The 25628-nt window shown below is 38.6% G+C and overlaps 2 protein-coding genes across 2 annotated transcripts in view; both read left to right on the top strand.

Moving 5' to 3' along the window:
- The first annotated feature begins 681 nt into the window (after window positions 1-681).
- LOC131258371 (protein OXIDATIVE STRESS 3-like) lies at window positions 682-2582 on the top strand. Its single transcript, XM_058259653.1, has 2 exons — window positions 682-1062; window positions 2220-2582. The coding sequence occupies exons 1-2, from the start codon at window positions 746-748 to the stop codon at window positions 2503-2505; spliced, it is 603 nt and encodes a 200-aa protein (XP_058115636.1). The 5' UTR covers window positions 682-745; the 3' UTR covers window positions 2506-2582.
- A 5356-nt stretch (window positions 2583-7938) lies between these two features.
- Window positions 7939-25628, top strand: part of LOC131258376 (uncharacterized) — a 28415-nt gene continuing 10725 nt past the window's right edge. Inside the window, exons 1-5 of the mRNA XM_058259663.1 lie at window positions 7939-8162; window positions 8241-8411; window positions 14014-14143; window positions 20355-20477; window positions 20608-20661. Of these exons, the coding sequence (XP_058115646.1) occupies window positions 8241-8411; window positions 14014-14143; window positions 20355-20477; window positions 20608-20661 (478 nt within the window). The 5' untranslated portion in view covers window positions 7939-8162. The remainder of the gene's footprint in view (window positions 8163-8240; window positions 8412-14013; window positions 14144-20354; window positions 20478-20607; window positions 20662-25628) is intronic.

Below are 25628 nucleotides of genomic sequence, written 5' to 3' on the forward strand. Positions count from 1 at the left end.
CCTATCTGCAGAAAATTTTGGGTGGTGATCTGTTCAACGTGTGGCCCATTGGACCAACGGTATTGATCGCTAAGCATCGGCCCCACTTCCACAAACCTGAAAGGCCGAGGATACTATCTATGCCCGAGTGCGTACTATGATTACTCTCCCTTTAATAACCTTACCTCCTTGTGTTTGCCGCCACGCGTTCCATCCACACATCCAATTAAACAAACGGGAGTCGTTGGATACTCGTGAAGATTGTGATGGTGGACCTGCAGGCACTCAAAAATTATACACGTGGTATATATTAAATCAAAATAAACCGTTAAAAATTTCGGAATATCATGGATAGGTGAGATGATATCGAGATAATAACCATTTGTTTCTTAAATCTAGACTACAACTGTACATGAAATGAACATCAATCGTCCATTTAAAAAAATCTTAATCCGCATAAATTTTATTTAGTGATTCATCTAAATTATGGAATACCATTTGGACGGTTTAAATTAGTTAATCATATGCCATATGTAAAATTCCTTGGTGACTGCGTATCAACCATCGTACTCTAGCAGAGCACTGAAGTTTTTTAACAAACAAATTACATTTCTCTATTATAAAAAAGAGAAGCATGATGCACAATGGCAACGTGTATATATACAGGCCTTCAGCCCCACCTCATACCTTCGTATTCGTGCTTGCTTGGAAATCTCTCTCTCTCTCTCTCTCGGAAATCTCTCTCTCGCTTGGAAATCTCTCTCTCATGGGTGAAGTTGCAGAGAAAATGTTCATAGGGTTCTCGACGTCAACGGTCAATGTTTCTTCTATCAAGGGGCCACGGCACGATCATGTGATCATGGATTGCGATGATGATCTCTTCGATTCCATATCATCAGACGAATCCGGTGCGTCCATTTCATCGTCTTCGTCGGACTTGACGGAGGATGCGACTTCTTCTACTACATTTGCATCACCACCGTTATCATCATCACCGTCATCACCGCCGTCATCATCACCCCAGCTAGTCTCAAATGGGCCTCTATACGAATTGTCAGAGCTAATGGCCCACCTCCCTATCAAGTGAGTCCCTCAACCGTTGGATCGTCTCCTTTCATGATAGTTATGTATGGTGCATGATAAAGGATTGATAATTTGTATCTTCTGTTCCCAAAATGCCCCCACCATTTCCAGATTCAAATACAATAAGAACTTTAACATGCAACGGTTTCTTACCTCCCAACTCGTCATTTTTTATAACATCTGGACCGTGGAAATGGTGGGACACATCATAAAGACTGTTTATAATAGAAACCAGGACGACCCATTTATCAGGTGGGTTACACTGTTAAGATCAATGGAAAGCCAATGATCTCACTCAATTTATTTCTGGCCGTTTTAATTAGTGGACCGTTCCAATTTTTTCTCCATATGATCTCCTCGGTATGGTCCACCGTTTTCACGGATCGGATTTACACCGAAGTGCCACACTGGCTGAAAATAAAAATAAAAATAAAACAGTTTTTTTTTTATATGTTGAAGTTCTGTTGCATACGCTCAAGATCCCGTACATGTGAGGCCATAGTTCGCTGATCTGAAACCTTTTGAATGGCTTATGATAACCTTGAAGATTTCCCAATTGAAAGATCCTAACCCTTTGATCAGTAGACTAGGAATGGACGGTCAAGGAGAAATACAATTACAGTATCCATTTCTGGGAGATTTTGAAAACACACCCCATCCATGATGGGGCCCATATGATCAATGACTTCGATCGTCCCAATCACCATGTAGCTGGGGCACATAAAAAATTTCTGTTATCCAATTTTGACAATTTATTTCCCAATATGGCCCTACCCAGTTTTCTGCAATTGTGGTCCATTTCAAGTGTTCAAGCCAATTTCTCAAAATGCCCCAACAAATGCATACACATAATAAATTGATAGATCAGAAGCATTTATGCTATTTATTCCCTAAATACCCTTGACTACTAAATTTGCAAATACCCATTTTATTAAAATGAAACCTTATCCACACCGTTCATTTAAAAATGTCCCCAGTCCAGTGATTGCAGGCCTGCAATCCTACTCAAGCAATCATACCATTTATTCCCAAAATGCCCCCACTGATCAGATTGTCAATTTTCTTCAATATCTACTATACACGCTAGTGTACCAAAAGTATAAAAAGGGCCTGTGGGTTGTGGATTAGTCTAATGTATTCTTTATTGGGTTTTGCAGGAGAGGACTTTCCACGCACTTTCAAGGGAAATCCCAGTCCTTTACATCTCTATCCAATGTAAGATGCATTGAGGATCTTGCAAAGAAAGAGAATCCCTACAGAAAGAGAATGAAATCATGCAAGAGCTATGGAGGTGGACTGGATTGTAACAGATCTTATTCCCCGGGGACATATACAAGGACCATATCAAAGAAGCCTTCAAGGGGCTCTTTTTCATCTTTGCTAGCTAAGAAGAATAGTTTCATAGCTGGCAGGCCTCCCATTCATGTACAAAAGACTATGTAGTTTGCAGCCTTTGTAAAATATGCATTCTCCGTGCGAACCTTTTATCGAAATGGAGATAAGATGAGGTTATATGTTTTCTTTTGTTTTTTTGGAAAAGCTTTGATACTCTGGCAGTGAAATTGCATGCGTGGAATACAAGTAATTTAAATTAAAGTGTCAAATCATGGGTGCCAGTTTGGATGTAAAATGAACAAAAAATGATGTTTATTAGATTATCTGACTATGTTTAAAAATACCACACGGTCTGGATTGTTCAAGCAATGTGATTTTGGAATTGTGACTTTGATGACTGTGATTTCCTCGTTTTAGTCTGATTGGGTTTAACCTTGTTGGATGGGTTTTATTTACTCTTTCCATCCATTTTGACTTATTATTACAGAGAACAAATTAAAAAATGAAGTAAATCCAAGCTCAAGGGAACCACACCATATGAATGAGTGGTAATAATGAGTGATAATGACAATTCACACCACAAGAATCAGTGGTAATAATGAGTGATAATGACAAACACAGTGGAAACCTTCCCTTCACCTTGATGGTTCATTGCCATCTAACCTGTTCATAAGGTCGCATGGATCTGGATTAAATTTCTGCTTGATCCAAAACTCCAGTGGCCCTCAAAGTTTTCAATGGTAAATGTTTAATCTTAATTGTGTGGTCCACTCGGGCCATGAATTTGCCTTATCTTAGGGCTTTGCATCTTAAAATGATATGGACAGATAGACACCGTGGCCAAAACCCACACATTGCAGAACAACGACCAATCCCAACCAATTTATGCCACATGTACATTTTCCAAATGCATCACTAATTTGATTGTAGCCATCCAATGGGTGCCCTTTAAATGGACAGTGAGTAAGAATACCATAAAACATTCTAATCCAAAGGGTATGAGCAACACGCACCCGGAAAAAAAGGAAAAGCAATTTCTTTGGGCTATCCCTTTTAAGAACAATGAACTCATATTGAACTAATTACATTCCTGCGTGATTGCGTTGGATGTACGGTTGGTTTGTTTTCAACTATGTAGGAGTGTCAAAATTGATATAGCAGCTTGATCTAAGCTAATTAATTTTGACCCCAAGCATCAAAATAATAATTACTCAGCCGCATATAGAATTTGATAAAGGTCCTCTAATAATCGGAGGGTGAAGTTCTTTTTCCGAAAATGAGTTACTTTGTACCTTTTTTACAATCGTTCATCGTAAACAATTGTAAAAATGCGTCTTTAAAAAAAAATACTTGATATTGAATAAAGAGCAAATCTAACATATAAGCATGGCTAAGAATTACCACTATTCCTATTATAAGTTGAGATAAAAGATAAAACTACAACATAAGTTTGTTGAATTGTTATGTTAAATTGGTTTTATTAGGGTTGTTAGTTATTTTCTCTTTATATTCCTATGTTATTTATAGATTTATGATATAGGTTATAGCAGTTTAGAAACTTTTTAAGTTTTTTTCTTTTCTAAATTATTTTTTTGATACATTTCTCTCTACTATGGTCTCACTTTTGAATGCCTTTTAGACGCTTGCTTCACAATTTTGTTGGCTGAGGTTTCTCTTTGGTTGTGCTTATAATTTTTTATATCCTAAACAGTTAAATCCTGCTTCTTCACTTTGGTAACCAAGCAGATGAAAAGATCTCAAAATTAATCTTTGAAGATCTTTTTATACATCTCCTGTTACTCATACAATAATACATGTCACCTCTGGTGGACTTGCCCAAAATTTTCAGAAATAAGGCACAACAAAATAGTACAATCGCCAATTCAGACCGTCCATTTGCCCAGCCTGAATGATTCTCAAGCGTCTTCAGCACGACGAGAGTTCAGATGGTTACCTCGTTTGACTGAATCGACTGCTCCTGTGATAATCAGTCCCAGGTAGGATCCTCCAATGGGATGGTTCAGATTGATGACCAAGCTATTATGTTTTAGATCACATTGACCATCCATTTGAAAGCCATTCACTGAGCAGTGCCCCGATTGTGATCGACCATCCACATTTCAAAATGGACAGCTCAGATCAATGAACCTAAATGTCCAATGCAACTAGTCGCATCTCATTACAGCTCAGATCAATGAACCGCAAATGGTTTAGTCATTGACATAGACTATTTATCATGTGGGTTCCACCCTTGATTTTGCATGCCTATCATAAAATCACTTCTGTAGGATGATCCTAACAGCCCATTCATTGCCTAGGTAAATGGACGGTCTATATTGATCATTCTACTAATGATCCCATCATTGATATAAACCATCCATCGTGTGGGTCCCTCTCTTGATTGTCTGTCTCTCTTGCAATCAATGGCCCATATTGTTCTCTATGGAATGTCCAAGGCATCTGCATTATTTAGGAAGAGAAACGAAGCAACTGTCCACGTGGAACTAGAAAAAAGCCCAAGATGAGCAGCTGGAATTATGGTATGGTCAACCTACCGTGGACCCAATAAATGAATGGCCCGGATTAGGAGATGATGCGGTTAAGCCCTAAAACCGGAATTTACGTGAGAGTCATCCCTCCAAAATTCACGTCATGGATGATTTACAGTTTGTTACTGTCCATCTAATTGCACCTTATGTGGATGAACAATGTTTCAAAATATACATAGATCCAATGATCCTAGCCATCAGATTGGTGGCCCTCAAATCAACAGATGAAAACAACAATTGGGTGGGATTAAAGAAAAGCAATGGCCATGATTGGAAAATGTGTGATTTTTGAAACATTGGACATTTGAGACATGGCCAGAAGATGGATGGGCCCGATTTGATACATCAACGGTACACCTTTACTGCAGAGATAGATCGGTCCATCCTATCCCTGTTCTTCCATATATACCGTACAATAGCTCTATCTTAACTCTCAAAGCGAAGTTATTTGATACTCTGGCAGATTGTGAGGCTTGATACGCAGACACTTAGAAATGTTCCACGTGGCACACATTAAAATAGTACCGTCTCTATTGGTTGAGGAAACCTTATCCTCTGATTCCTGGACACTTGTTTCTAGAAATAGGACAAATGGATACTTTTATTTTTAACCGTCCAAATAACAGGTCACCAATCAGATAGCCAATAATCAAATAAGCTTAGTTTTTAGTTGATGATCATCTGAATTGAGACGAGTAACTTTGACATGTTAATTTGAATTTCTTGAAAGCCAAGTAGGCTATTTCTAAGTACTTTTTAAGTGCCTGCGTATCATCCATCACACTCCACCAGAGTACATAGCTTTTCCCTCCTTCAAACCAGGGATGGCTCTGACATCACTCCACAGCTGCCGGTTTCTGTAATATTCAATTCTATCTCCACGTTAGCATCCTTATCCCTACAGTCGTCCATCTTGTCTTTATAAAAAAAGTTCACTGCTTTCCATTGCTGCATGCATTTTTTTCTTCAATCAGTGATACATACGAGTAGGAAGAAGCATGGAGGCCACTGGAAAAGGATCTAAGGCCCACCTCAAAACTGATCATGGCGATCGAAAGGATCGAAAATCAGCCACTGGCGTGAACGGAGCTCCTAAGAAGGGAGGGTATGGCGGGAAGTTCACGTGGTCTGGTGATCATCGGCTTTCGATGGTCGAGATCGACGGGTTCAAGAATGGGGCCATTGATGCTAAGGATCCCAATTTTGAAGACCCACAAGATGTAGTGATGTGATGATTTTCAGGCTCTAGTCATCTATGCTATTTTGAGTTTTGAAATGTTTGAGAGAATGCAAAGGTTTCTTTTTTAATTTGTACAGAACTTCAGCTTTTCTAGCCATTTGATGTTTTTCTAAAAATGTTAGGCCAGCAACCATTTTACTTGTTCGCCCATTGCCCATGTTAAGTGGGCCCATTGACTGGCCTAGCTGGGCTGTACGATAGGTCTACATTGAGGCATATGACTTTGATACCATGTGAAGTAACCACTTTCTCTAGAAGTTCCAATTGTGAGAAGATGGCATTTTAATGTATATCAAGAAACCTTAACACTCTAACACTAACATGTCAGAAATTTTAAATATGTGACTGTAAGTAGGTGGATATGCATATTGTACCGGCATTGCACATACGAGCATCCGAATTTAGATTACAACCCATAATTTTTAGGCAGTTTGGTTTAAATTATTTGTATGCTATGCATGCAATTTCTAAGTAATGCTCGTGTATCATCCATTGCACTCAGCCGTATTATCAAAGTTTTAGTCCTCAACTTTAGGTGAGGTGGCCCTGTTGGTTGAGAGAGAGAGAGAGAGAGGGTGGGACCAATTCCACTACTTCCAAAGGACCGATTTTCCTGCAAACAGCATTATGATGATGTAGGGAGCTTGAGTAACCAAAAGATCTGGAGTCTTGTATGATACATCCACTTGGTTCATCAAATTTAGAAGCTCATGTGAGGATGTGAGTCTAAAAATAAGGCAGATCAAAATTTTAATTAGCTCAAACCATGGGAATCACTGAGGAAAACACCTACCATTCTAAGCATTTTAGGGCCCATTGTGATGTTTATATCCCATACAATCTGTTCATAAGATGATTCTTTTAAGGATGAAAGTTTAAAATAAAAAAAATAATAATAAAAAACCGTAAGTTTGATTTCAAGTTTTTGTAGACGAGAAGGTTCTTATTGTAGTGTTCACTCCATTTTATTTTATTTTTATATTTTTTTTGGTACTTTTTTCTCTATTATATCTTAACATAAGTTTATGCAATAGATTGTACAGAATGGATGACAACTTGGCAGAGATGCCACCAATTCGTCAGGTACCACGTGAATCAGGATCAAACTAGTTGGAGTCTTTAAACCATGATCGATCTTAAACTCATATATGAGAAGACCCGTAAAAAATGGTTGTGACTTTAGCACTTGGTACTCTATATTTTTATACAATAATCCAAACCGCTCAAACTACTGAAGTAATTGTGGATGTAACATACACCCAAAATTACATGGAATAGAGCGGTAAGAAGCGTATTTCCCATTTCTATTTGATAATGCTCACTATTATACTTTTAACCATCAATTTGATAGCCATCAAGTAGACCGTTAGGAGTGCTTGATCATTTTAGGGATCTGTTCCATCCACAATTTAGAGGGCATGAATGGCACTAAACTAGCACGGGTGTGTAGGCCCAGCCTGGAATTTAAAAATACGCCCGTGCCTAAGGTGGACCCTTGCAGTCTAAAATAGAGGCCCAAGCCCACCCCGTGTTGATCTTGCACTATATAGGTCGAGCCCCCTCTTCCACTTCTGTGCAAGATCAGTGTTGGTTATTTAAATGTGTCCTATCTTGCATGATACATGACAAAATGTCCTTGAAATACTTAACAATTAGTTGTGCGGGCTGACGGGCTTTTAGAGAAAGCCCGAGCTCAGATGATTGGCTGGGCTAGCCATCGGGTCCACTTTTGAAGCCTAAAGTGGGCCATCCCCGAAAAGGCTGACACACCATCCCGGCCCATTTACAATCTTCAGTCCAGTCCAATTCGGAAGAAATATTCAAACTTCACAAGCCCAAAACCCCACTTCCCTCCCGCGATTCTGCTCTCAAACCCTGCCCTTAGCTCTTCCACCATTCCCAATCTCCGCCCTGATAACGGAATCCGAATTCGAGGGTTCTTCCTCCCCAAGAAAAGGAAAGGAAAAGAAAGAAAGGTTTGAATTTATCTCCCGTCTCACGTTTCTGATTATGGACGGATTTCATTTTTATTTATTTATTGGTTTTCTTTTCAGATGGGTTTTTCCCTTTTCCTTTTCTCCTGCATTTCTCATATAGGGCTTTGGATGTTTTTTCTTCCAGAGATGGCTTTCAGAGGGCGGGGACGCGGGCGGGGACGTGGAATGGGATTCGGTAGAGGGCAGAGCATCCCTCGTGCCAAGGAAGAACCTTTTATCCTTTTTCCTGTGAGTCTCATCATCTCGTTCCTATCTGCAATCGGCTGAAACGTTTCTGGTCTGGGCTGTTTTTTTTTTTTTTTTTTCTGTGGCTCAGATCACCCACCCACTGGGGCCCACATCGACAGAATAGAAAAATCCTTCTCCGGTTGGTCGATGTTTTACTGTTCGAATTGAACCATTGAGTGGGGCCCGGGGGACTGGCTATCTGGATCACTGGTAGGTCTTTGTAAACAAAATTGAGTGAGATAAAAACTTTGTTACTCTGGCAGACGTGATAGATGATACTTAGGTGCTTAGAAATTGCATATGTGGCATACAAAGTAATTCAAACTAAACTTGTTCAAATTATACATCTTTTTTATATTGGTTAAATGAGATCCTTTAACTGTTATTAATCGAACAAGCCATCTTCTTCTTCATTCTTGGGGCTTCAAGTGTGTTAAAAATGTTGGAAATTTTGTTTTTGCATCTGTCCCTACTTTCACTTGTAGTCTTTTTCATGTTTAAGGGAGGTTGTGCATGGAGGATGATGTGATGGGCCTACTTGTTATGTAGGACGTGCCACAATGAACTCTTAGCATGGATGGACCAGAAGAAGCCCAAATGAAAGTGGAAGTAATCCTTCAAAACTGGATCCAGTCCTACATAGGGCATGATGTAACTAGGTCCCAGGCATGTCTGGTTCAAAGAAATTCATTCCGGATATTGAAAAATTGTCGTTCAAAGTTTTGACTGTAAAAGAGCCGTAACTTTTGATCCAAGCATCGTCACGAAAAGCACAACCTATCGATCTTTATGTAATGATGGTTTCGGGGTCAACCGACTTGCACAGCAGGTCGCGCACCTCCATTTCATAGCAAAAACTCATGCTTTTGGTTCAAATTTGTTATTTTAGGAATATTTACTATTTTTATTCATTTCTAATTTTATCGTATCTCCTTAGTTTTAGAGTTTTAGGATTTTTGTCTTTTTTAGAAATTATTTGTAATAATGCTAGGAATGCTCTGGTGAGGTCCGTTTGGATGTTTCTGTTTTTGGCAAATTATGCTTTAGAAGGGTTTTGTTATTTTGGGTAACTTCTAAGCGAATTAGGAAATTAGGCTTTAGAAGAGTTTTGCTATTTTGGATAATTTTGAACTATGGTTTGGGTTTTCTTTATTAGTGGTGTAATCGAGAAATCATACACACATTATTCAATAAAATACCTGAATTTTCTCTCTTATTTTCTTGTGGACTCAAGAACTCTCCTTGTGGATTCAAGGTTTTGATCACTTGAGGAAGTCGATGATCGTTCTCTTATTGTTTCACTCTCTTCCCTGCGTCAACTTGTTAATTATGGTATGGAGCGGGTCTATTTGTTTGCCATGGAGGGACTTCCATAAGTTATTTTGGGATGTAACTCATGTATTCTTCATTGATCACTGTGGATTTTCATCCCTTTTTTTGACAAAAGTGAATAGGCATACTTGAATTTTCAAAAACATCAGCATAGGATAGCTTGAAAATTTTTGGTCATTTGGTGTAAGTAGATTGATGTAGGCTTCGAGTTGGGACATGGTGGAGGTGCATCATTTTTCATCTTTTTGTTCCTTGAAGGTGTTATTTTTTGAATTTCTCTTTAGCTTTGAATTTAGAGACAATGTCGTATGGACGCCTATGTTTTGTTTGAATTTTAAAAAATTAAACTCTTTCCTAAAACCCGCCTAAGGTTTCAACAGTTAGTCAAATAAATGCCTACCATCCTATACCGTTATGTACGGGATATATTATTTTTTAAAAGACATTTTTACTCTATTTTTTTCTTTCAAAAATCACCTCTTGTGCTCCCTCTCATGCTCGAATGCACGAACCTCACTTGCAAACCCTCTTTCCTCTCTCTCTCGGCCTACTGAAGCCCCCCCTCTCTCTTTCCCTCCCACGATCTCGTCGTCGCTCGGAGGCTCCCTCTTGCTCGCTCAGAAAAGTGGGGATAATGACACCCACCGTTGAAAGCTTCCTAGGGCCACACCATCACCCACATCACTGGTTCGGAAGGGCATGGATTGGGTACTAACCCCACCAGGACCTAGATAGAGACTGAAGGTCCTGTTAGAGGATTTGTGGGGTCCACCGTGATGTAGATGTTTTATTCATGCCGTCTATCCATTTTGACATATCATTTTAGGACATGTGCCCAAAAAAGAGGCAGATTGAAGGCTCAAGTGGACCACACCACAGGAAGCAATGAGGATTGAATTTCTACCGTTGAAAACTTTCTAAGGTCCACCGTGATGCTTATGTGCTATCCAACTTGTTCATAAGGTTACGTAGACATGTATGAAGGGAAAACATAAATATAAGCTTGATCCAAAACTTTTGTACCCCTAAAGAAGTTTTCAACTGTTAGCTTTCAATCCTCACTGCTTCTGGTGTAGTCCACCTAGGCCTTTAATCTACCTCTTTTTTTGGATCATCCCTTAAAATGACCTCTCAAAATTGATGAATGATGTGAATAAAACATATACATCACGATGGGCTGCATAGAGCCCTTGACAAGACCGTCCATCTCTAGCTAGGTCCTAGTGTAGTACACAATCGGCGCCCATCCCGGAAGGGATTGCGTACTAGGTAAACTTTGTGGGGCCCACCATAGTTTATGTATTTTGTCCACTCCGTCTATCCATTTTACCAGATAAATTTATGGCTTGAGCCTAAAAATGAAGCATATCCATAGCTCAAGTGGACCACACCACACGAAACAATGTGAATTGAACATCTACCGTTGAAAAATTCTTAGAGGCCACAAAAGTTTTGGATCAAGCTGATTTTTGTGTTTTCTCTTCATCCATATCCGTGTGATCTTATGAACAAGTTGGATGACAAATAAACATCGCTATGGGCCCTAGGAAGGTTTCAACGGTGGAAATCATTATTCCTACTGTTTTCTGTGTTGTGGTCCACTTTTGATTTGGATATGCTTCAATTTTGGGCTTAACCCCTAAAACGAGTAGGAAAAATGGATGGACAGCATGGATAAACCGCATACATTCACGGTGGGCCCAAAAAAGTTTACTCAGTGCGATAAAAGTGTAACTCAGTACAATCGGATTTCACTGGTTTGGAAGCAGAATTCTCGTGGAAAACCATTCGTAGGGAGTTCTTTAAGTTGGGCCCACTGTGATGTCTGTGAGTATTCCACCCCATCTACCCATTTTGCAAGCTCATTTTAGGACACGCAATGAAAATTAACCCGAATCCAAGACCCATGTATGCCACACCAGAGGGAAAACTGGGAAAAGAAATGCCTGCCGTTGAAACCTTCCCGAGCTCCATGTTGATGTTTATATGGCAACCAAACCGTTTATAAGGTCATTCCCACTAGGATGAACTGAAAACACAAAAAGCTTATACTGATACAAAACTTTTGTAGCCATACATATATTTCAACGGTGGCCATTTAATCCCCATTGTTTCCTCTCATGTGGCCCTCTTAAGTCTTGGATCCTTCTTATTTTTTGTCTCATCTCCTAATATGAACTCTGATAATGGATGAACGAGGTGGATTTTCACAAAGATCACAGTGCCCCACCTAACTTCCCTGGCACAGGAAAGCCTTTCCCGCCAAATTCTGCGTTTGCTGGTTCCGCGGTCGTAGCCAAGTGGCGCTCTTACAGCACCACCTTCCCCTCCAGTTTTTTCAAAAGTTGTGGGCCCCATCGTGATGTATGTGGTCCACACCATCCATCCATTTTTCGAGGTCATTTTAGGACATGGGCCCCAATACGAGGCAGATCCAAATCTCCAGTAGACCACACCATAAGAAATGGAAGGTAATGAACACTTACCCTTGATAACTTCTTAGGGGCCAAACAGGTTCGATGGCAAAAATTAATTTTAGTGAGGCCCTTAATTTAGGTCCACGCCATCTAGTGAATGGGTTGGAGGTCAAAAAAGGAATTATGGTGGGCCCTAACATTTTTTAATGGTAGAATTTAATTGCCACTGTTAATTCTCATAGGGTCCACCTAAGATTTTGGATCTTTTTCTTTTTTGGACTTGTGCTCTTAAATCATGATTCAAGAAAGATGGACAGCTTAGATCAAACAAACGCATCATCGTGGGGGCCGTGGCGTACTCCAAGGTCCAAGTGGCCGTGACCCTTGTGCAATGAAGGAAAAGTTAAAATTGACACAATAGTCTTTTTGGAATACGATAGATAGAATTACACGACTCCCGTTAGTCAAAGTTAGAATGTGTGATTTTTTTTACCATATTTGAAAACTTTAGGTGGGTTTTACGAAAGAGTTTAAAGGTAGACTCATTTTTTTGGAATTCAACCAAAACATAGGCTTCTATACAACATTGTCTCTCGAATTTATGGTCCCTAACTCCCTATGTTAAAACCAAATAGTTTTAGAAATTAGGAGGGGCAAAATACCTGCCAAGGTTAATGTATGCTGTAGAAGAGCCAAGAGGTGCTTTATGTCGTTCCTTCTTTGGTTCCTTTTTCCATGCATACCAAGAGTCAAATTTTGGTAGTAGACTGATGAATTAGGAGTGAATTGGCGTCGCAGAAATTTATGGAATCAGTTTGGTGGCATTTTTGTTTTTTTTTTCCTTGTTGTTTTGCGTTTACATTTTCTAGAAAATATTCTGGTGAATGCAAAGAAAGGGGATTTCATTTCTGCACTTAAGGAATTGTTTCTAGTTCACCACTTTTAATCTTGTCTCTCATCCAGTACATGTGGCATAGAAGTCAATCAATGTCCAAATTGTAGGGCCCATTGTGGATGGAGCAGATTTCTAAAATCACATTATCCATCAAATTTGATGGCTATAGAATATGGATGGTTAAAAACAATTTGGTTAGCAGTGTAAATCCACTGAGCAAAGTCAGATGGTTAAGATTGTTTGACCAGTGCAAATCGAGGGCTCGGGCTGGGCCAACATGCTTCTAGATACAGCTTGATCCCGGAAAGTTTAATACACGAGCTTGAACTTTAGGCCTGGCCCCAGCCGTCCAGCTTGATACTTGAGCTTGAGCCCAGCCCAAAGTGGGCCAGGACCGGAAGTCCAATGGGCTGCCTGCCCATTGACAGTCCTAATCAAAATGTATGATGTATGATTGTATATGATCAGTATCATGGTAAGTTCATTGTATGGTACAATGAAAATGTTTTGTGTCAGGATATGGCAATGTATTGAAAGGTAATTTAGTATGCGTTTGTATTGTTGATCTATATTGATACAAACACATAGTATCAGAATGTATCGTCTATGCATTGCTCCCCAAATAATTTAATTGAAATTCAATATTATCACAAGATTGATAATATTGGAATGCATGATAATGAATTCATGTGTCTGTATGATACATTCAAATGATATTTTGAACATTTCTGATTATTGAAATTCTTCAAAATTTATAACAAGTGATTCTCGCAAATGCTTTTAACTATTTTAAATATGTGAGGGAAATGAATTTTGAGAATGGGAACTCATGAGAAGTGTCAAGGGAATTTATTGGTGCTGAAGCTACTAATGTTTCATAATTGCATAGTAGTGAACTTCTGATTATTTTTCTTTTAAAAAAAGGAAAAAAGATTTCTGATTGTTTTCTCAACCGTAGGAAGATGTATCATTGCCTGGAACTTGGAAGCCACCAAAGGAAGAGATTGCCTTGATTACTCGAAAAATCAGTTTGCAAAGGTATTGGGAAAGCTCTCCTTATTATATACGAGCAGAAGCCCCAAAATTGAGTAAGTATTAAATTTTAAGTCATTATGTTTGTTCTTTAAAAAAAAAAAATTTGCCTTTCAGTTTTGATAGTAAATATCAGTGTTTTAAATAGATATGCTATGTAGCGTGTAGCTTATGCTACGTAGCGTAGCTTAGCCCTGACACTACATTGCTCATGAAAATAACTTTAGGCATGTGTAGCCTACGCTAAATGATAATTTGCACTACACACCATATAGACCACGTTACACGCTATGTAGCACACATTACAATTTATTTTTTACTACAACATTAAAATCAATTAATGTTTTCAATGATTTGTTACATTTTTCTATTTTCAATCAAATTAATTAATTTTTCAATGGTTTTAGTAAAAATAATATAAGTAACAATATTAAATCAGTTTCGTTGCTTTCTTTACATTCACACTTAATCATTACCCTATATTATTTTATGTTGAGTTTAGTTGCACCAAATATCATGAAATATTGTTAAATTTTATTATTAGTCGGTCTAATTTGGTCCAAAATATCATGAAATAAGTGCAACTAAGCGCAACCTTGATTAAAAATCTAGAAGTAGCGTGTAGTTTACGTTACACACTATGTAGCTTACGCCTCACGCTGCAAAGGGGTGAACGCTACGCTACACACTATTCACTATTTAAAACACTGGTAAATATATCTACTACCAGATTGTGAAAAAAATGTCTAGGAGCTCTTAAAAGATGTCCACTACTCACACAGGGGGTCGATCCTTCTTGGCCCATCATGATATCAAGTTAACATTATCAGATTCATGGCATGACTGAAGTTGTTAGGGCAATCTTAGGCCATCTAAGAGATCAAACCTCACCTTGGTCTGTAGCATCTAGATTACCTGCTTATTCAAGGTAAACTTGATTCATCATCCTCGCACATTGCAAGAAAAAAGATTTTTTTCTTCCTCATTGCTTCTTCTATTGAGAAAATAATGTGGCAGCAATGGAGGAAAGATCATCATTTTCTTACTCTAAGATAATCCTTCAATCCATGAGGAACTTTGAATCTACACAGTAGAAAATCTCTAAAAATGAGAATATACTTGAAAATTGAGAGTTAAATTTTCCTTTACAAAGCAATCGATATGGCTTATATAATCTCCAGATTCATAACTTCCCGAAATTGTAAACTTTCTAAAAATAGTGAACTTCCTAAAAAGAGTAAAGGGCATCTAAATTGACTCATACTTTCTTAAATGACTCAAAAAGGACTTTAAGCCATAACAGAACTCTCTAAACCTTAAAACACCCTACAAATAGTAAAATCATTGGTTACTAAAAATAATAGGTTTTGACTTCAAACTCAAATTTGACCCCTAAAACGGCCTTAATTTGTAAAATTGTCCTAGGACCAATGGCCTTTACATTCGCCATGGCATATAACTTGTTGATAGTTTTCTAGTGACATATTATATGCATGACTCCGATGACCAGTTGTAAAGTTATGGCTGTCAAAAGCTATAATGTGCATTGTTTTGTTCTTCTTCTTAGTTTATTTTATTATTTTTTAAGAGCATTTTATTTATTATTATTATTTTGCCCCATTTGGCCCATATGGTCTGATTTCCTTTGATCCTGGCTCTCCATAGGGGCCGTTTGGATAGAAGTAAATGGAGGTACATGGAGGGAATTGAGAGTAAATGAAGGTAAATGGTATTTTAAGTGTGTTTGGATAGAAGTAAATGCATGCAAATGAAATGAAATGGAAGTAAATGGGCTCGTAAATGAAATCCTCCATACGAGAGAGGATTTGGAAGTAAATGGGGCAAAGTGCCTTTTTGAGCTCCCTTGGAGAGTCGCGGGACTAAACAAAGGTAGCGTTGTGCACATCCACCATACACATGACATGCTAGTGATGCTCCAAAACCATCCAAATACCAGCTACATCACTAAAATCATGCCAATAAAATGATCCAAACCGTCTAAATGTTGGTCATCTAAATGGACGGTTAAAAAGCATTGGCAAATTGCTCGTTTGTGATCCTTACGGTTGTGGCCCACCCGAGGATGAAGTTTTTTTTTTGGCTAAATTACATATTTCAATGAGCTTATTACAATCAATCTATTAAATATCACATATGTACACTAATTTGAGATATTAAAGCTGATTTGGGATATCACACATGTTATTGTGAATATATTGAAAATTTCCAATGCATTCCAAATCCTCCCATTTACTCATATACAAACAAAATATTTGGATTTTAAATGCATTTCATTTACTCCCATCCAAACACATGTTGAGTAAGCGAGTTACTCTCAATTCATTTACCTCCAATTCCATTTCCCATTTACCTCCATTTACAAGCTCCCAAACAAGCCCTAAGTCGATCATAACTTGTCTTACATCAGTCCTTCAATTGGAAAAGAACTCGTCCATGAGTCTTGGATGATAGTAGTCCATTGTGATGGCATCATGCCTTTGTAGCACGTCTTCTATAGCTTTGGTAGCAACTGATGGTGAAGGCCTACGTGTTGGATTGGAGTTTCATTCATAGGATGACACTTTATAAAATTCCATCTCATCTTTCATTTTTTTGCAATCCTCAGTGTCTGGATTGTTGACTTCCACCTTTTTTGTAATAATGGATTTGCGACTGTGGATTGCTGGAATGTTAATTGTGGCTCTATAGTTGCTTGATCTGTGTCTAGTGGACACGGTATTGTGATCAACACTATTGGCCTTTATCTATACATTTTGGTTGTTTCTGAGAAGGTAAAAGAATACCAGTCCTCATAGTGTTTGTCAGGTGGCCCGTGAAAGTGTCCGTCTTTTTGGTGTTCGAGTCGTCTATATTCATTAATCCATTGATCCCTTCTATTGGGCCATTCGTCAATTGATTTGTAATTCAATTGGAACACTTTTAGTCCAACTATTAATCCATTAGTTAATGCATTTGTGGATTCATCAAACAAGCCGGCAATGGATTCCTCGTGATGTGATGCTACATTTTTATGCACATGTGGAGTGGTTAAATACTCGTGGGCTTGTGGCCTTGGGGTTTGGCCTACAATTTGGCTTGGGTGTTGGATCTGTTGTGTAATGAACTGGCTGATTATAAGCCCCTTCGAAGGTTATGAGCCAATTTTTGTCATGGACTTGACTGTACTCCATGGCCTCATTCAACTGATCAAGCATTGCTATTATCTTCCTCATGGATCTCTAGTTTTCCCGTGGAAAGGCCTCGAATACCTCCATGGTCATTGTTGATTCTCCAGAGCATCATTCACAGGTTTGTCCTCGCTTGATGCGTTGTTGGAAAGCCGTCGATCCGAGGAAAGACTTCACTTGATACCAACTGAGATGGCGGGTGTGTGGAGAAAGGGGAGGAAAAGATCACCATCTTCTTCCTTTAAGATAATCCTTGAATCAACAAGGTAGAAAAATCTCTGAAAATGAGAATCTTATTAAGAATAACGAACGGATTCTTCCTTTAGCAATCGATATGCCTCATACAAGCCCTAGACTCATAACTCCCCTGAAATAGTAAACTTTCAAAAAATTGTAAAATACGTGTAAGCTGACCCAAACTCTCTTGCATAATTTAAAAAGGGACTTTAAGCTATCATAGGACTCTCTAAACCTTAAAACACCTTAAAAATTGTAAAATTGTAACTTTACTAAAAATAGTAAGTTTAGATTTTAACTTGAATTTTGACTCCTAAAACGACATTAGTTTGCAAAACTATTCGGGGTTCAATGCCCTTGATCATTGGCCAAGATGTAGGCCTCGTTGATGGCCTTCCAACAACATATTATATGAGTGAGGTTAGGCAGATTTCACCCACAAGGTTCAGCATTCGAGCCTCATTTCGTCTCTAGCTTGTAAGTTGAGTTGGTCGAAACAATGTAGTGTGTGTGTGCGCGCGCGCGCGCGTGTGTGTGTTTTATCCAGGGTCCAATCCCTGTTTTCCTTTGATTCCAATAATCGGTTGCAAAGTTATAGCCATTGGAAATTATATATTGTGCGTGAGTCGTTGCGTCTTTTTTTGTGTGCCCCATCACGGTCTGATTTCATTCGATCTTAGCTCTCCAGAAAGCTATCCATGACCTCCCTCACATCAGAAAATTGCACCATGACCTCATTGTTATGGACCTAGGATTATTCCCATAGGGCATACGCTCGACTTTGCAGGCCGAGAGTTGTTTGAAAATGTTGGCTCAACAGTACATCCCTCCGTCTTGAGTTTATTTGGGTTTCACACCAATTATTTGTGTACTCGTTGTGGTTACTATTAAGTGGATGTAGACTCTTCATGCAAACTTGTCTTCAGCGTTAAGGAGCTTTTAGGGAATTCATTCAGTTTAGTTTGCCTTTTTTGGGCCATTGGAACTCTGTCTCCAAGTGTCGATCTCATATTCTAGGAGTCGGTCTTGTTCGTCCGTGCTTCTATTAGACATTTAACATGTTTTAGGTTTGTTCTTTTCTCCACTTGTGATTCAATTAGCAAAACACGTAGTCAAGAGAACTGGCCTAAAGACTTCCCAAATGTTTTCTTTGGCATATGAAAGGAAGAGCTAACCTTGCTTTTATACTCAAGACGCCACATCTTCTTTTGGGAACGAACAAATCTAGACCAAGCCACTTGAATTATAGCACTTGGTTGAGCACTCATTTTTCTATTACCCAAGCTGCTGAAAATATTGCTCTTACACCATCGTCATTTTTCGCATGGAGAAGAAGATTTTGAGAGAAGAAAGGGTTGTGCAGAGAAAGAACTTATTTCTCACACACTAAGACATTATAATTAGCCTTAATAAACATAAAAGATAGTATTAAGAGGGAGCACTGAAATAAAGTACTCGCACATCCTTACAATAAGACTTTCACCCATGCATACGTACGGGGGCATGGTACTACTACTACTACACTCAAGCTGGAGCAAGGATGCCACGCATGTGCAACTTGCCCATAATAACTTGAAGATGAGAGGGATGAATGGCCTTTGTAAGAAAATCTGCTAGCTGATCATTTGTTCGAACATGAGTACTGAAATCTTGTTAGTGACAATCAACGTTTACGTGTTTTGTCCTTTTGTGAAAGATAGGATTGGATGCAATGTGTGTAGCAGCCTGATGCAATGTGTGACTCACAATACAACTGACTTGGAGTAAAAACTCAGGGAGGTTGGCTTGATTGTTATATTAGTCTATTTCATCCACGTAACCTGAAACATCTAAGTTCACTCGGTATCCTGTACTAAGTTTAAGAGTGCAGGCTTATTTGGCTGAGCTTAGATTTTGCATTGGAGTTTTAAACAGTAAGCTGTTGAAGTTCCCTGTCACATACTCTATGAACAGGATTTATGTGAACGTCAAGCAGAGGATAGCCACGATAATCTCGAGCCTTTAGTTTGTACAAGTGTTGGGACCCAGGGTACAACGATCCATGCGATTGATCAGATAGGTCTCAAGGTGGATTGGGGACTCACCAAAATTCTCCCAGATGGTGTGATCATATATATATATATATATATATATATATATATATTTGTGAGAATTGACAATTCATTATTGAAAGAGGAGTACATGGCTCGTTTTTTTGATTCGTAGTTACAGACCAGCTAGGATCGACCCATCATTTGGATCAAAATCCTTTAAACAAGAAATCCATCCAATCACATTCATTTTTGCTATACATCTCCATACGATTCGCTTGAGTCTTGGAAGCGCCATGCATTCCTCTCCCTTGATATTCATATACCCCATATTGCCGCTCTCATCATTAGCTTCTGCCACTTGTCTCTTCTTCGTCTTTTTTTTTTCTTGTGCTACTGCTGGGCCAGGCCAAAAGGAAGCCTGCAAATTGATGGTTAAGAAGAAAATACAGCCATGATCAATATTCAGTGGGAAAAAAAAGAAGCCAAAGATCAGATGGCTATGATCTTCCAGTTTAGATGATGTTCACAAAATTCCCCATCCCCACGTATCTCCCCATTTCTACAAGTTTTGGACTCAAGGATAGTGTGCATATCCTCAGATTGTGGTCCATGTGGTTCCTCCTCTGTGAACTAATTCCAGTGGTTGTCAAACCAAACTGACACAACTTGGCTGAGTTTATGTTGCATGCAATGGGTGTATTCCTTCACCTGATTGTCAAGTCTCTAATCAGCTTCTACTCACTTCTGATTTCCATTTTGCACATCCAAGTTTCATCTAATTGTGTTCTCATTATGGCTTTTGATGTCAGATGTCCAAGCTGCTGACATAGAACGGTATTCTGATAAGCCAAAGATCCAAGAAAAGCGCATGGGAACTCTTTCATCATTTCTGAATCTTACTGCTGCTCACTTCCCTCCAGAACTAATCGCAGGTGCTCAGTCTATATAGTTTATGGAAAGTTTATTACTTAAATGGTTAATTCACAGTGGTCTGCATTTGTTCTTTTTAATGAATAAAAAACTTCAGGAGTTTCCTTTCATAATATAGTGAAGCTTTGTCAGGTGCGAAACGGGTGAAACACAATAGGAAGAAATCACGTTGGGACCTTGATCCAGGTTTGAGAAAAATCGATGTCCTTGTTACACTCCTTTCTGTTTATGCAAACATTAGAATATGCTAGTTCAATGCCAGGCGAGTCATGCAACTTGAATTGGAGGATTCTATTATTCATGATAACCGTGTCGTGAAGGGCCCTTTTTTGTGGAAGAAATGCAGGCTACAGCAACGCATCGTTTGGTTCATTGCTAGAGATTTTATCTACTCATTGTACTGTATATTTAGACATTGGATCTTGCATATGCAAATTCTAGAACCCATAGTATCTATTGGATAGAACAATTCACCCTGCACTTGTGAGTTTGACATTGTTGATTTGTCAAACATTCTTAATTAGTTTGGAGTATTTAGAGTGGTTCCATTGTTGGACATTGAAGATCAGGCCCATCCCAGGGTCTTTTATTAACAATACGGCCTAGCCACACATCAGGGTTCCAGATGTGGCTGATTCATGATCTAGACCGAATCAAGAGCCTGGATGACGATCTGGACATGCCAGGAATTCAATTGGAATTTATACCCACAAATCCAATTGGATGGCCCAGATCACCAACCAGCTGGACTTCGGGGTCTGCTAGTCCAACTGTACCACTTATTCGGATCCATACATATGCTGTACAAGCCCAAACAGTCTTACGGTTTGTATATTGTAGTTCTAGATATATTTAACTCTTTATTTAGGTTCCTTTATTTGATTTTAGTTTCTTTTCTTTATTCACCATTGGAGCGATGTAATTGAATTATTTTAGGAAACTTATATGGCTCCTTAGGAGATTAGAAAAGAGATCTTGTTCAGGCTTCTTTCTAGAAACTTCACAGGCGGGATTGAAGCTTACAAAAGGCCTATTGGACCATGCATATGAACCATGAATGAATGCTTCATTATTGAATAAGTGAATTAAGTTTGTTTTTTTAATGCGATTGGATGCAGTGTAGGAGAGTAATTCTTCTAGTAGAATCTAGTGGTGTGATGCCTCTAAATCCCATTTATGTGTCTCCTTGGGGTTTTTCTTTGTTGCATGACTCTACATATCTATCCTCTTTTTCTTTATTTTATTAAGCAAGGACATTATTACTTTTGTGGCAACAATTAGAGGAATGGATCTTCTACAAGGGGTGTGTTTGAATCTATTTGATTTTGTTTCGATTCTTCGCTTGTGCTACATCACTTGGCCAATATAAAAGAGATTTGAGTGATGACACCAAAACTCTTATCTGTTGAACAATGAATGAAAAGATGATGATCTGATTTATTTGCTGACCTCTACATAGACCACGTGTCTGGAAACCTAAAATTTTGATGATGGTTGTGGTCAAGTAAGAATTTTGTTCTCTATTACCGTCCAAGACAGTTCCATCATCATTGGATGGATTTTGGTCTTGAAAGGTAAGCAGAGCATGAGAGATCTACACATCCTAGTTTAGAACCCTAAAGGAGTTGGAGGGCTTTCCTTTGGCAATCTCCTTCTTCTTCTTCTTCTTTTTAAGTTTATCTTTTTGATGAATTTTGGCTGGTAATTCCCAATTTCATTCTCCTTTACCTGCGTTTTCAGCAACTCGACCCAACAAGTCAACTAATTGGGAAATTTCCTTCTCTTATGGACCCAAGGGTCTGTTTGGTGTACACACAACAGTATTCATGTAAAAAAGAAAAAAGAAAGAGAAAAAAAGAAAAAAAAAATCCTAATTAACTATTTTGAGTTTGGCATGCTAATACACTATCGTGCTTGCAAACTTAACCAAAATAGTTGATTTTTTTTTGCACTTTTTTTACCCTTTAATTGCAGTGTTATCGGAAGCTGACCCCAATTAATTGGGATAAGGCGTAGATGACGGTGAGGTTGAATTGAGTGTTATTGAGATAGCTGCAATCCAGTAAAAAGCTGGAATCCAGCTATTTTGATACCTCACGAAAAGGCAGAAGGGACTCCACTATCAAGTATTACAGGAATGTACACCTTCATCATTGAAATTTGGGATCCACTTCAGATAATACTCACACAGTATCAGTGATGGGTGCATTGGCATGATAACATGTACGTGTTTAAATGTTGGTGCTCATCAGCTGTGCACATGGCAGAGCTGTACGACAATAAACTGTCCAACTTGCTCTTGGATTCAACCATACACATGGCATAGTTGTATGGCGATCCTGACCATCCAAATCACTGACTCAACGGAATGGAGCACTACTTGGTTGGTTTCAACTGTACACATGTCACGGTTGTACAACAATCCAAGCTGTCCAATTGATGGATCCCCACTTAGTTTCAGCCATACACATAGCATGGTTGTACCACAAACTAGACCTTCCAAATTGTTGGCTCAGCTATGGGTGTAGCCCCACTTGGTTTCAACTGTACACATGGTGTAGTTGTATGGCGATCCAGACTGTCAAAATTTGCTGGCTCAACTGTGGATGTAGCTTCAAATGGTATATGGGCTCATACAGGTTCACAATGCTAGAGTGTATAGCATGATTAATATATGACAAGTCAATTTGTGTCTTCCAAACAACAGATAGCACTAGTCACATAGGCCCATACCAATAGATAGTGTTGCTGCCAAACACCAAATATCCACTGCCACAACATCTATAATCATTATAAAATAACCATATCTGGATTCTGGGCAATGCGATCCATACAATGCTACAACACATGCCAAAAGGACCCTAAAGGTTAAGATCGAAACATCCTTTACCTTAATCAACTTACAGTAACCCTCAACTGAACTCATTTTCTGGTTCCTTCCTCATAAGATTGAGTGAAGTTACTCTCAATGCCTCCTCCTACTGAATACTCCCAAAATGTGGCTCTATTGCCCACTTCTGCACTATTATCTATCTCCTCAACTAATTTCACCTCCTACCTATTCTTAAAAAAAACAAAAAAAACAAAAAAACCTCCCACTCAGGGTCCTCTTTATAAGATGTGAAAATCCTGACATCAAAATGTATGAAATCCTAGATGAAGAATCAAAGCTTCTAGGGTTTATTTGCATGCATGATTTGAAAAGTGAAAAGGTCAAACTCTAACAAACAAGAGGGAAGTCTACTGTCATATGCCCCGTTTTGGATTTCATGCAAGATATCTCCAACTTCAACAAATCAATTATTACAAGAATGTGCTATTTGGGTATTTACCATAATGCTTTTCATGTTCTTGAAGTGACAATAATATCTTTATCCTTTATCATCGCTTGATGTAGGAATCCTGCCACACTCCCAGCTTCTATCCAGCTGCCATATCCCCTTGCATTGCCTATCTGCAATTTTATTTTCATTTCATATGCCAAATGTCACAACTCACAAGGCTCAATTAGTTATAACCACTTTCTTGACAATGCTTGCTTTTTGTCCTCAATTCTTCCTACACCTATCCATGATTTTTTTTATTTTCAAGCCTTTTTCCAATTAACGAGGTGATAAAGCGTGATGCCTCCTTTCCTACCTTCAAGTAGAAATCACTCTAAAATCTCTCCATTTTATCTGCCACCTTACCTTCTAGTAGAAATGTCTATAAAATCTTTCCAATTCATCTGCCACCTTCCTTGCAATTTTAAACGAGGACATAAAGTAAATGGGAATGTGCGGTAGAGTAGACTTAACAAAAGCCATCCCAGTCCACCTCTTCTTGCATATTACATTTCCTTCTACCACTTCCGAGCACTCTTTTTTTTTACTTTTTGCATGTTACATTGCATGAGCCCGATGCTTGTACTTGGGGATGGCATCTCCTTTTGATTTAACCCCTTCTATATTTTGTAAATTATGAATAAACTAATAATAAACTTCATAATTTATTGTATGCTGGAAAGTCTGGTTGGAAGTGATGTGCCAGCTAGTTCAAGCCCCATTAAAGCAATAGGGTTGTTGTCTGACAGTCGGTTGATCATAGAACTTTTGCCAAGCATTGTGGGAATTCATGTTCTGAATATGATTGGCAAAGTAGGATATATGGCTTTCAAAGGGTTGGATTTGTGTCAGGTCCTGGTATACCTGTACCTGGACCCACATAGGGTCTCATGTTTGGTTCCTGTCAACTTTGATTCCGGGTACCATATTCTATGATTTGCAGGAGGACGAGGAGGAACGAACAAATGACCGTTAATCAGAGGTTAGGACTTAGGATTGCTCATTCTCTCTGATTTTTAGGTAGTGAGTCTAGTGACCTATCTATGGTAGGACTTAAAATCTGTATTGTTTAATTTGAGTAAATGTGTGCCACACGTGCAGTTTGTGAGTGACTGTGGATCAACCATCACTCTCCTTGAGTATCAAATAACTCTCTATTAAGAGAGAGTTAGACGTAGATACTTTGGCAGAGTGTGATGGTTGGTACTATGTGCTGTGAAACTGTACATGTGGCATACAAGTAACTCAATTTAAACCATCCAAATGTGGTGCCAATCTTAGATGGATCATAAACGAGAAATCACCCTGATTTTGTTACCTAACTAGCTGATTTTTAGGCATTTGGTGGACAGTTGATATGGAAAATAACCGATGGTCTAATTTGAGTTAATGCATGCCACTTGTACAATTTTGAGTGGATGTGTATCAACCTTCTCTCTCCCAAAGTAACAAATAACTATCCATTTTCTTAAGAGAGAGTTAAACTTTGATGCTCTGGCAGAGTGTGATGGTTGATATGCAGGCACTAAGGAATTTTACATGTGGCATACAATTAACTTCATTTAAACTGTCCAAATTGTGGGGCCCAATTTAGATGAATATAACAAAAGCTATCCAGATTTTGTTGCCTGACTAGCCGAATTTTATGCATTTAGTGGATGGTTAAAATAAGAACTAGCTGATGGTCCTATTTCAACAAACAAGTGTCCATGAATCAAAGAATAGGGATAGATCAATTGATCTGATTTTAGGGTTGCAACCCATTTATAATGGGTCTCAGAGATTGGAAAAGGAAAGTTCTTGGGGCCCAGGAGGTTGAATTTGAGGTGA

Source organism: Magnolia sinica, chromosome 1 (genome assembly GCF_029962835.1).
Source record: "Magnolia sinica isolate HGM2019 chromosome 1, MsV1, whole genome shotgun sequence".
Classification (NCBI taxonomy): Eukaryota; Viridiplantae; Streptophyta; class Magnoliopsida; order Magnoliales; family Magnoliaceae; genus Magnolia; species Magnolia sinica.